Genomic DNA, 13270 nt, shown 5'->3' on the forward strand with positions numbered 1-13270 from the left:
CTCATGTAAACACACAAAAATGCTTACTCTTCCCGCCTGACTTCACTCCCAGGGATGATTTTGACGTAAGATTTTGGAAACCATCCTCTTCCTCCATGCACCTCCCCAAACCACCAATTTTCTTGCTGCTCCAAGACAGTAATGATGTCATGTTTTGAGAAGTTCAAGTGGTTATCTTTCTTTGCAGTCCAGGAACAAAGGGCCTGTGCTTTTAGGTTTTCTACAACCTGTCCCTGTGAAATCAAAATCACAAAAATAAAAACAAACAAACAAAAAACACAATGGTAACCATGATTTTTGTCTTCTAGTATATAACATACTTACTGTTCAAACAGCAGACCAGTTTGGTATGGTGGTGACTTAATATCAATGGTGACTTAATCTGCTAACCGACTTAAAATTATATATGACAGACAACCACCTGAATAGCCTTCTGTGAAGTTAAAGACCCAACACCTACCATTCAAGGAGACATCTTGGCACTAAGTATCACAGGTATGGAAGGTAAACCCTGGGTACTCAAGAAGTGTACTCATAGATCCATCAAGTATGTATCATAGAACAAATGAAAAGGGAAACCCGTTCTCTCCTCCAATTTCCAAAGTCTCCTCACTGCAGTGGATTCTGTTTATTCCACTAGGAATGGAGATGCAGTTGTGATGGGCCTCCCTCCACTTTTCTGTTTTCTGTCTCATAACGTCTTCGTATTCTTATTCATCCTCATTTCTTTCCTTCTTCTCTCAGAGGAAGGAGTGTTTTCATTTTGTTGATAGGGCTAGCCTCTTTACCTGTGCCCTAAACTTTCTATCATGTCCTCCCACCTTCTAACAATATTTTGTAGCACTGTGAATTCTCTCTCTTGAATCTTTAATTTTCCACTTCTCTACTTACTTCTACTTCTCTTTTTTAATTTTAAAAAATTATTTATTTATTTATTTGGCTGTATGGGGATCTTAGTTACTGCATGTGGGATCTTTAGTTGTGGCATTCGGGATTTAGTTCCCTGACCAGGGATTGAACCCGGGCCCTCTGCATTGGAAGTGTGGAGTCTTAACCACTGGACCACCAGGGAAGTCCCCTTACTTCTACTTCTAACTTCCTTAAAGAAAGAACAGTCTTAAACTTGCTTTCCAATTTCACCCCTCAGTCCATTCTAATTTAGGTTCTGTAACCAACACAATACTGAATCTCTTGACAAGATCATTGATAACATCAGAGCCAAAAGCTTCTTGCAAACCCTTACCTTCTCTGATCTCTGAACAGTGTTGATATCACTAAAACACCTGCAGTTCACGAAGTTCACTCTCTGGTGACTGATGGCTCCTCTTTGGTCCAGTCTCCTTCCCTTCCTGTTTTACATGATTTCCCTAAATAATCTTATTTATGCCTATGATTTCTCAAATCTGTATCTTAATTATAACTTTATCTTTTGAGCTCCAGACCTGTAAATCAAGCTGCCTGCTGGGCCTTCCCAGCAGGTTGTCCCTCCTACAACTACCTAAGTTGCACGTCTGAAATGTAATCATTTTTAGAATCCACAAAACCCACTCCTCCGGTACTGCCATCCTCTCAGTTACTCAAGCTAAAGACCCGGAAGAGGTATGTTTAACTCCAACTTCTTCCTCACTCTTCACATTCAATGAATTGCCAATTTTATGTTGACTCCTAATACTCTTTTAAGTCCATCTCCTCTTCTATATATTTTCATTACTGGTTCACATCATCTGTTACTTAGCTATTGTAATATCCTCCCTTTGTTTGGTCTCCTCCCTTTGCTTCCTTCCACCAATCTGGCCTCTATACTACTGCCAGAGTTATCCTTCTAAAATATACACTTCAACTCTCCTCTTAAAAACCTTCATGGGCTTTCCACTGCCAGTTGCTTAGCATGGTATTAAATGCTTCACAAATAAACCTCAACCTCTTTCTCCAACTTCACTTAACCCTTTCTTCATGAATCCTGTACTCTAGCCACACTATAAACAATACTTGCTTCCTATAAACTCCTCTTGTTAACATGCCTCAGTGACTTTTCCCAAATTGTTCTTTCACAGGAATAACCTTCCTTTTTTTTTTTTAAAAATAATTTCTCTGTCTTTTTTATTTATTTATTTATTTATTTATTTATTTATTTATTTATTTATTTATTTATTTTTGGCTGTGTTGGGTCTTCGTTTCTGTGCGAGGGCTTTCTCTAGTTGCGGGAAGCGGGGGCCGCTCTTCATCGCGGTGCGCGGACCTCTCACTATCGTGGCCTCTCTTATTGCGGAGCACAGGCTCCAGACGCGCAGGCTCAGTAGTTGTGGCTCACGGGCCCAGTTGCTCCGCAGCATGTGGGATCTTCCCAGACCAGGGCTCGAACCCGTGTCCCCTGCATTAGCAGGCAGATTCTCAACCACTGCGCCACCAGGGAAGCCCAACCTTCCTTCTTTGTTTGGTGAAAGCTTGCTCATTTTTGAAGATTCGTCTGAAATGCCTTACCTATTGTGAAGACTGCTCCAATTCCCACAGATTGAATTGAAATGCTCTATCCTCTGTATACCCCTCAAGATTTCATAAAATATCTTTATTACAACACTTCTCATACAGTTATTTATTTATATGTTTGTCTTCATTAGATTATGACTTCTTAATGGCAGAGTTTTTTTTTTTTTCCCATTACATTTCTAGCACATAATAAATGCCTGGAACCTGTGGTCACACAATAAACATTTTTTGAGTGAAGGACTCTATTCTGATGAAGTCTGCAATTTCTTTTTAATAATGTTAATGTAACAATGCTGGCATCTTGGTTACATCTAAACCAGACGCTAAACATATATATAACATAGCTCTCACACAAATGACTTATTTAAGGAAAACACAAACAAAAAAACCCCAAGCCCAAGCTCTTCTTACAATAACTACAAATTAAGACTATAATCAGATTTGTAAAAATGATATTTTGAGCTCAGAAACCTTAGCTGGTAGCAACTTGCTACTATGAGAATAAATTGTTGAGAAATCTCTAATAATAATTTCTTCAACTTCATATCACATATGAATGGTGAGAAAAGAAACTAAATGATACAAACTCTGGTTAAATGAGTAAATGATGGCCTTGTACAAAAATCTTCATTCTATTTTATGTGAACCAGGAGCAATGTCAAAGAACAAAACACAAGAAAATTAAAGATACATACCTGTCCGTGAATAGGTGATGTAGATACAGGGGACACAGTGCGAGTAAAAGCTGATTTTTTCTGCCATGATGTGTTAACAGTTAGGCTTGAAAATGATACGTTTTGATAATCAGTCACTGATGCTGGTTGATTTGAAGAAAGTGATCTATAAATATAACAGTATGACATAAGTATACTTAATTGTTTAGAATCTAATGAAGTACTACCAATTTATCTATTTGTATATAATATACATTGTATTGAAACACAACTTAGGGAAAAAAAAAATTTATGAACTACTGACCCATGTTTTTATTTACTAAACTTCAGTATTAAATTTGGAACAAAAGGTACTCTTAGAGAGGCCAGTGCAGATTACAATATGATTAAGTAGCAGGTTGACACAAATACATATTAGGTGTTCACACATTTGCAGAGACATGTAAACTCCATTATTAGCTAAAAACTTACTCAGAAGTTGAGGTAGCAGATAAAGACACTGTAGGAGGAAGTAAGGCCTTCTTAGGCGACACAGATTTTTCAGACGTTATTTTTTCTACATAGTTGCATGGAAACCAGCCAAAATTTCCTTGAAAACTACCATAAAGCCAACCAGGTTCTCCTACGGTTTTTTCATCAACCTATGGAAACAAAAAGTAGGGTTAACAGTGGTTAGAAAGCCACTTATTTACAAAGGAAAGAGATGCAGACCACCGTCCAGCAGCCTAATTTTCAGAATTAAGTCCGTCTAACTAAACAGCTAAAGCACTTTCTACAGTAGATTATTATCTCGAATGACGGACAAGGTGCCTTTTTAAATTTAAATTTTTAATTTTATCCAAGCTAATACATAAAAATAGTTTACATTCCTATCAGAGTCTTTTTGAACTCTCTAGGAGAAATAGAAAACTTTTTCTGAATACTATTTTCCAACTGGTAAAACACAGAGGTGATTTATAGTTTCATTTCTTCTCCCAGACATTTCCCTCCTACAGTCTGGCATCCTCTGTCCTCACAGCACCCCTTCTTCCGCTTCTTGGTCCTTTGTGCTTTAAACACTGATGATACCTCAAGTTTTATCACTGGCTCTCTTACTTCATACTACACACTTCTGGAAGAGGCCCACTCACTTCTATAGTGCTCAGTTCTTTATACAATATATTTGCAGAACTGACTTCTTTTTTCTAATGGGATAAGCCTGTACTTTCAACTACTTCCCAGATATCTTCAACTGGATGATCCACAGGAACTTCCAACTCAAGTCTAAGATTGAACTTGTTTTCTTCCCCAGTCTACTCCTTCTCCTAAATTCCTGTATCTCTGTTATTCTTACCATCAAAGACCTAGTCATTCTAAATAAAAAATCTTTGGATAGGGAGGGTGGGAAGGAGGGAGATGCAAGAGGGAAGAGATATGGGGACATATGTATATGTATAACTGATTCACTTTGTTATAAAGCAGAAACTAACATACCATTGTAAAGCAATTATACTCCAATAAATACATTAAAAAAAAAAAATCTTTGGCTCTTACCTCTCTTACACTTCCATATCCAAACTGTGTTGATTTTGCTTCTAAAAGCTCTTTCGAATTTTTTTTTTTTCAACCCTACCCTCCTAACCTACTTCAGGCTTTTTTCATTTCACACTTAGTTTACTGTAATCTTTACTCATCCTTCAAGATTCTGTTAACTGCCCCCAACCTAGGTCAGAGTTATCTCATACATACTGCCATGAGATAGCATGCATTATCATACTGTGTGATTCTTTATTTACATGTATCTCTTACATTTGTCTGTGAGCCTTTTAATTGATACCCATTGTCCAGCATGATACATATTTGCTTAATTCATTGAATAAATAAATATGCCAACTATGTCTCTGTTCTCCACTCCATTTTCTACACTTTTCAGATAACCTTTCTAAAATAGATTTGACAGTGTTTTATCTATCAAAATCATGTAGAATTTGTACGGTGATTCCATATCCATTAAGGTTTTTAAAAACACTTTTTTTGAGGTATAATTACTATATTATAAATTTCACGTTTAAGGTATTAAATTTGATACGTTTTGACATATGTATACAGTTGTGAAAAATCACACAACCAAGATAATAAACATATCTATCACCCCAAAATGTATCCTTTTGCTCTACTGAAAGCACTCCCTCCCACTCCTCTACTTGACCCACACCCCATCTCCAGGAAAACACTGGTCTGCTTTTTGTCATTATAAATTAGTTTGCATGTTCTAGAACTTTATATAAATAAAATCACACAAAATACATCCCTTTCTGGGGGGTCTGACTTTTACTCGGCCTATTATTTATTATTATTTTGAGATCCATCCATGTTGTAGTGCATGTGAATAGTTCATTTCATTTTATTGCTGAGTAATATTACATTGTATGATGTACCACAATTTGTCTGTTTACCTACTGATGGAAGATTGAATTGTTTCCAGTTTCTGGCTATTACAAATAAAGCTGCTATAAACATTTGTCTTTGTATGGACATATGCTTTCAATTCTCTTGAGTAAAGATCTAGGAGTGAGAGGGCTGGCTCATATGGTAGATGCATGTTTAACTTATTTTATTGATAATAATGACTTTACTGAGATATAATTCATCATACAATCCTCCCATTTAAAGTACACAAATCAATGGATTTTAGTATATTCACTTATGCAACCATTATCACAATCAATTACAGAACCTTCTCTATTAAAAAGAAACCTTGGGCTTCCCTGGTGGCGCAGTGGTTGAGGGTCTGCCTGCTAATGCGGGGGACACGGGTTTGGGCCCTGGTCTGGGAAGATCCCACATGCCACGGAGCAACTAGGCCCGTGAGCCACAACTACTGAGCCTGTGCGTCTGGAGCCTGTGCTCCGCAACAAGAGAGGCTGCGATAGTGAGACGCCCGCGCACCACGATGAAGAGTGGCCCCCGCTTGCCGCAACTAGAGAAAGCCCTCGCACAGAAACGAAGACCCAACACAGCCAAAAATAAATAAATTAATTAATTAAAAAAAAAAAGAAACCTTGTACTATGTTGTATCTAAGAGTCTAAGAAATCCTTGAGCAGCCTAAAGTTGTAAGGATTTTCTCCAATGCCTTTTTCTAGAAGTGCTACAGTTCTAGGTTTTACATTTCAGGATTTACCTCTGATCTATTTTGAGTTAACTTGCATATATGTTGTAAGGAATAAATCAGAATTCATTTTTGTGCATATGGATATCCAAATGTTCCAATGTCATTTGCTTTTTTGAAAAGACTAGGACTTCCCTGGTGGTGCAGTGGGTAAGAATCCGCCTGCCAATGCAGCGGACATGGGTTCGAGCTCTGGTCCAGGAAGATCTCACATGCCGCAGAGCAACTAAGCCTGTGCACCACAACTGCTGAGCCTGCGCTCTAGAGTCCACGAGCCACAACTACAGAGCCCGAGAGCCACAACTACTGAAGCCCGTGCGCCCTAGAGCCCGTGTTCTGCAACAAGAGAAGCCACCGCAATGAGAAGCCCGCGCACCTCAACAAAGAGTAGCCCCCGCTGGCCGCAACTAGGGAAAGCCTGCGCAGCAACAAAGACCCAATGCAGCCAAAAATAAATAAATAAATAAATTTATATTAAAAAAAAGACTATCCTTTCTCCACTGAGTTGCCTTTGCACCTTTATAAAAAATCAGTTATATAAATATGCAGGTGTAGATCCATTTATCTATTCTGTTCCACTTGTCTATTTTCCAATCTAGATACTAATACTACACCATTCTGATTGCTATAACTTTTATAATAAGCCTTATAATCAGGTAGCATAAGATCTCCAACTTTGTTCTTCTTTTTCCAAAGTTGTTTTGGTTATGAATCAGCTTGTAAATTCTATTCTGTTCCACTTGTCTATTTTCCAATCTAGATACTAATACTACACCATCTTGATTGCTATAACTTTTATAATAAGCCTTATAATCAGGTGACATAACATCTCCAACTTTGTTCTTCTTTTTCCAAAGTGGTTTGGTTATGAATCAGCTTGTAAATTTTTACAAATAAGTGGAGAAGTACTGAGATCTTCCTGAATGGAACACTTGTAGGATAGAGCCTGAGGATTTGCCCAAACTGTTCTCATTTAAGTATTATTTCCTAAGCTCTGTATTTATCTAAAACAGAGATAATTTAGGGAAAAAAAAAAGATGTTAAAAAATATATATATAATATGTATAAAAATTCTCAATTAAAAAGGGCTACCCTTTTAATACGTCTGATGAACTTAATGTGATTGAGAGACACTGATATTGCTGTTTCTGTTATCTTGTGCGCGAGACCTACTAGACATGTGAAAATACTGACCCCTTGGAAAAGAAGTCTGTGTTAATGTAATTGTACATTCTATGTTGTCATATGTAGCATATCACGTAGACAACTGTCTGGCTGTACTTGGAAGATTTTTTGAAATCTGATTGCTACTCAATGATTTTCTGTTTTAAAGAGTGTTAAACAGATCACATATGCAAGTAATAAGACCAAAAATCTTAACACCAACGTATACAATTAAACCGCATAGCTTATATTCTTAAAAAAAAAAAAAGCCTAGTGGGAGTTTGATTGAAACTGCCTTGAATCTATAGAACAATTTGAGGAGAATTGCTTTCTTATCAATACGGAGTCTTCCAATCCATAAACATGGATTATTTAGGTCTTCCATTTTTCTCAACAATACTTTGTAATTTTCAATAAACAGGTCTTGTACATCTTTTGTCAGTTTTATATCTAAGCATTTCATATTTTTTATGTTACTGTAAATGTTATTTTTAATTTCAATTTCTGAATATTCATTGCTTGTATGTAGAAATACAACTAACTTCTGTATATTGATCTTGTTTCCTGCAACTTTGCTAAACTCACTTATTACTTCTAGTAGCTTTTTTTTTCTTTTTAAGATTCTATGGGATTTTCTACACAATCATGTCTTCTGCAAATTAAAACTTACTTCTCCATTTCCAATCTTGATGTCTTTTATTCTATGCTGAGTCACTGAAGATCCATTATGATTTTTATCCTAGAAGATCACATCTCTCTAGTTTTAAGCTCTTCAAAGTTCAAACTTCTTAGTGCAGAATTCAAGGCCTCTGAAATTGTGGTTTCTTTGTCAAGAACCAACTTACCTTTCTAGCTTCATCTCCTAATATTTGTCCCATATTCTAGGCAAGTGTTATGTGACATTCTTTAAACACATCAGGCGCTCACCTGCCTCAGTGTTTTTGTTCAAGATATTCCTCCTGCCAGAATTTTGTCAGGTTTAGGGGAAAGAACACAGACTTTGGAGTTAAGAGAACCATGTTTCAGTCTTAGCCATGCCACCTGGCTGGTAATCTGCTGTAAGGTAATGAATATCATCTAAAGCCTCAGTTTGTTGATCCATAAATTTGGGGGGAAAATACCTGCTCTACCTTCCTCCAGGTTATTCTGAGGATTAAATTAAGAATATTTATAAAAGTGCTTAGTAAACTGTAAAGCTCTAAACAAGTATAAAGCATAATACTTTGAGCCCTTTCTCCATCCTATCCTTGGGGAAAATGTTCCCAATGCTATTTGGTTGTGTTATTGCTTCATCTTCTGGGTTCCTATAGCACTTTATTTCTTTTTTTTTTTTAAATAAATTTATTTATTTATTTTTGGCTGTGTTGGGTCTTCGTTGCTGCGCGCGGACCTTCTTTAGTTGCGGTGAGCGGGGGCTACTCTTCGTTGCTGTGCGCGGGCTTTCTCTAGTTGCGGCGAGCAGGGGCTACTCTTTGTTGCGGTGTGTGGGCTTCTTATTGCGGTGGCTTCTCTTGTTGTGGAGCACGGACTCCAGGCGCGCGGGCTTCAGTAGTTGTGGCTCGTGGGCTTAGCTTCTCCACAGCATGTGGGATCTTCCCGGACCAGGGCTCAAACCCGTGTCCCCTGCACTGGCAGGCGGATTCTTAACCACTGTGCCACCAGGGAAGGCCCACTTTATTTCTTTAAATGGTTAATCTAAACATATCACATTATATTTTGTACAATTATACATAGTTCTTTTTTCTTCCTAAACTTTGCCTTCCTTATTCATTTTTATATATCCTCAGTAGGCACATGGCTAGAAACTCAACAAATGTAAACTTGAATGTACTATTCTAAATTAGATAAACAACAGATTCAAAGTTTAATTAATAACAAATGGATTTATTATCAGGCAACTTCAGTTGTGTTTATAGTAAATAATTCTCATTTTAATGCCATACGTCTGGCTATTTATTGCATCATGAATGAGATATTTAAAAAATCCCTCAATCTAAGCTGATTTGGTTAACTACATAGATAGTATCATAACTATCTAATTACCATAAAATGGTGTTCTGAAATAGAACAAAAGGAACCATTGATAAAATATTATCCTGTAGATCTAGTTAAGACTAGTTTAAAATAGCTAATCCAGAGGGCTAAAAATGAAGGCGAGAACATAATAAACCCTGAGGAATATGCAACCTAAACCTGATTTAAATATTTGGTCTAAAGGCAAGGAATCACTGGAAGGTATGAGTTCTGGCATTCAAACACTAACTTCCTCCTTTTCTTACAAACTTTTAAAAGCAAAATTTCTTTAATACTATTTCCTAATATTTTCAACCTTCTGAAGAAGAAAAGGCCCAATCATTTATTATTCAGAGTTAGACCAAGTTGGCTCTGTAAGGGGTCAATTTTAACCAATTTCATACCTGTCGTTTATAATTCTAACTGATTTCTAGTTGTCAATTTACATAGAGAGTTAAACTAGAAAATTTTATATAAATTCTCACAGGCCTAGGGAAACTATTACTTCAAAAATAGCATTAACAGATAAGGATAGAAAAATAGGTTGTCATGAAAAATGTTGCCATGGTTCAGTGGAATTTATCATATTTTTCACTTTCACTCAAACCCCCTCTGCCACCTTCATTCATTAAGTTGACCAGATGTTGCCTCCTATCTTACCAACAATACAGAAGCCCTCAGATTTGACCTCACCTCTACCTCAGCACAAGTTATGATCCCATCCATCCCTTCGTCCAGCCCTCCAATCACAAAGGAAAATGTATCTAGCCCTTCCACCTCCCCCTCTTCCTGTGCTATAGACCCCAAGCCCTCCAGATTATGAAGAATCTTCCTCCTCTCCATCTAGTGGTCAGAACAGAGAGGTCTGACAGGGAGGCATGAGGTGCCTTCCTGAGTGCTCTGTGTTCTGTATGTTGAAGTGAGTGGTGGTTTCAAAGATCTATATACATGTACAAATTATTTGAGCTGTACACTTATGGTTGTGCACTTCACTCAATGTAAATTACATTTTAATTAGAAAAAGCACCTCCCTCCATTAGTGATTTACTCTTTCTGGTATCATTAACCCTTTTCCTCTGCAGATCCTTTCTATTATTTAAACTTGCTCAAGCTTCTGCCAAGTTAAAAAATAAAAAACAAAAAACAAGAACAACTTCCCTCAACCCACATTCCTCATTATTCACCACCTTTGCTCTCTCCCCTCTTTCAGAAGTCAAGCTCCTTCAGAGAGTTTCATATATTCATTGCCTCCTCTTCCTCCCTTCCAACTGTTCCTCAACTCACTGAAATCTGGCTTCTTCCCCCACCACTCCACTCAACTAATACTCTTCTCCTCAAGGTTAACAATAACTGTGCTGTTGTTAATCTAATGGTTATTTTTTTAGTACTGCCTTATTTTACATGTGGACCACTCTTCTCAAATGTCCCTGACACTAAACTGTTTTGTTCCTACCTCTAGTCAATCTTTTATGGCTCCCCCTCCTCTAACAATCCCTTCCATGTCCGTGTTTTTCAGGGATTGCATCCTCAGTCATCTTCCCCCTTCTTTATTACACCCCTGGATGAGCTCTGTCACAGTCGTCTTCAATAACCTTCACAACACACTGATGACATCCAAAATGTCTCTAGATATCTAGAGCCTCTAGATATCTCTGGATATCCAACTGCTGCCTAGAAATCTGAAACTCATCCCAAACTGAACTCATTGTAATTCCCACTTAAATTTCCTCCTTCTGATCTTCCTCTCTTAATGAATGAACACCATTATCAACCAAGCTGTCCAAATCAAGTATCTGGTAGTAACTCATGACTCATTCTTTACATCAAAGACTCGGCAGAGAACACAAGCACTCAAGAATCTCCAGCTAACATTATGTTCCTGCTGTCACTACCACCAGACTGGCTCTCTGACCATGGGAGACGTCTGCTCTAAAGCTGGTAGCAGTCTACACTCTTCCTTCCTCTACTTCTTTAGGATGTCTGTCTTTCTCATTAAACTATAAACTCACTAAGAGCAGAGACTGTCTTGTTCACTATATCCCTAGCCTATCATAGCTCCCAACAAGTATTTGCTGAAACAAATAAAAGATATAACCAAAAATATAAGTAAGCTCTTGACCAAACATGCCCAGAGCTAGGCTACATTGCTTCATTCTTGGACACTACCTCATCATCACCAAGTAGAAGAGGAGGAACGGCAGGGCCAGAAGCCTGTGGACTCAAGCTCCTCAGCTGAGGAGCAGCTATGGCACTGTCAGTGTGGCAATGGCAACAGAAGGAATGTGTAGCTGGGGATTGTCTTGAGCATTTGAATAGATGGTTCTGGTAAACCCTATTCCAAGTATCATTAAACATTTGCTACCTAACTGATAAAATACACCAAACTGGTGACAGTGCAGGTTAAAAAAGAAAACAGACACTGGCTAGGTATTCTAGGTAATATTGCCTTTATTTACTAAGAAGAAAACTGAAGCCAGGATTAAAATCGAAGTCGGTATGCTTCTAAAGCCTGTATTCTTTCCAGTAAATCACATAGCTCTGTCAAATGCTATTCCCTGCATCTTCTCTTATTCATCCATTTTACATGGTTTGTGATTATACAAAAAAATCTTTTTGTTCCAAGGAACAAGGGTCTGCATCTAGTTAGAGCTACAGAACCTAACTCCTTCAACTCTTTTAATGGTTGCCAGAAAATAACCAGCTCCCCCAAATTTCATTGGTAATTTATTAAAATAACAAAATATCACCTTTTATGACATAAAGCAGTATGGCAGAGCGGAAAGAACACTGGATTTGGAAATCAAAAGACATGTACTTGCACCCCACATTGGCAGTGTGGCAGTATGCTGCTGACAGTTACAACTTGTGTTAAGTCTTCCTACCTAGAATATGGCAGTAATAATAACTGTCCTATGCAGCTCTGCGGTATGTCATAAGAACCAAATGAGGTAATGCTTAAGATATATTTTTAAAATGGTAAATCACTATATAATAGTGTACTCAATATTATTAATAGAAAGTAATATAGTACATTGCATTCAGCTTATTCATGAGAAAAAAAGATTTTGTTTCCTACCTGTATTATATCCCCAGAATTAAAACTCATTTCGTCATGGTTCCTTGCTTCAAAGCAATATAATGCTCTGTAATTTACCAAAGCACGGGCTGGCTCACCTAAAGAGAAGATAATTGTCATTATTTGCTTTCTTCATATATAAACATTTTTGCTATGACTCAATAAAGAGCTTGAAAAGAAAAAAACTGAGCATCAAACAGTATCATGAAAATCCATTTAATATAGGCTTGTTAGAATTTAAATATTTTCAATAGTCACAGAATCAATATAAAAACAAACAAGGATATTCGTCTTAAGTAGGAGTCAGTAAAACAAAGAGATGGCTTGCAGGGTGTGCCATGCGCATGGATGAGGAAAGGTGGGGTGGTAATTGAGGTGTGTCAAGTGGAGGGAGACTAAGTTGCAAGAGGCTTAACTTGATCTGAGAGGTCAGAATATCACAGGGAAGAAGAGCACAAAAGGGAGGTCACAGACAGAAGGTTAGTCAGTAAACAGGGTTGACTACAGATGTATCAGTATGGTTCTAAAAAAAAAAACAGTACAAGAGTTCACAAGTGTACTAGACAATAGATGAAAGATATTTTACTTTGCTCATTTGTAGAATAAATGTTTTAACTTAGAAAATTTACAACACATTGTATCATTAATAAGGATTCAAAGGTTTGTGCATTCAGAAGAAATACAATAATATTTAAAGTATTTTAGGA

At 37.3% G+C, this 13270-nt stretch overlaps 1 protein-coding gene across 6 annotated transcripts in view; it reads right to left on the reverse strand.

Annotated features, from left to right (window-relative positions):
• ITSN2 (intersectin 2) overlaps window positions 1–13270 on the reverse strand; it is a 166079-nt gene that overhangs the window by 64042 nt on the left and 88767 nt on the right. For all 6 annotated transcript variants that reach the window (XM_061168747.1, XM_061168748.1, XM_061168744.1 and 3 more), the window contains exons 19-22: window positions 12564–12661; window positions 3633–3802; window positions 3183–3327; window positions 28–233 (exon numbers count right to left, since the gene is read on the reverse strand). In XM_061168747.1, coding sequence (XP_061024730.1) covers window positions 28–233; window positions 3183–3327; window positions 3633–3802; window positions 12564–12661 — 619 coding nt within the window. The remainder of the gene's footprint in view (window positions 1–27; window positions 234–3182; window positions 3328–3632; window positions 3803–12563; window positions 12662–13270) is intronic.

Source organism: Eubalaena glacialis, chromosome 14, assembly GCF_028564815.1.
Source record: "Eubalaena glacialis isolate mEubGla1 chromosome 14, mEubGla1.1.hap2.+ XY, whole genome shotgun sequence".
NCBI lineage: Eukaryota > Metazoa > Chordata > Mammalia > Artiodactyla > Balaenidae > Eubalaena > Eubalaena glacialis.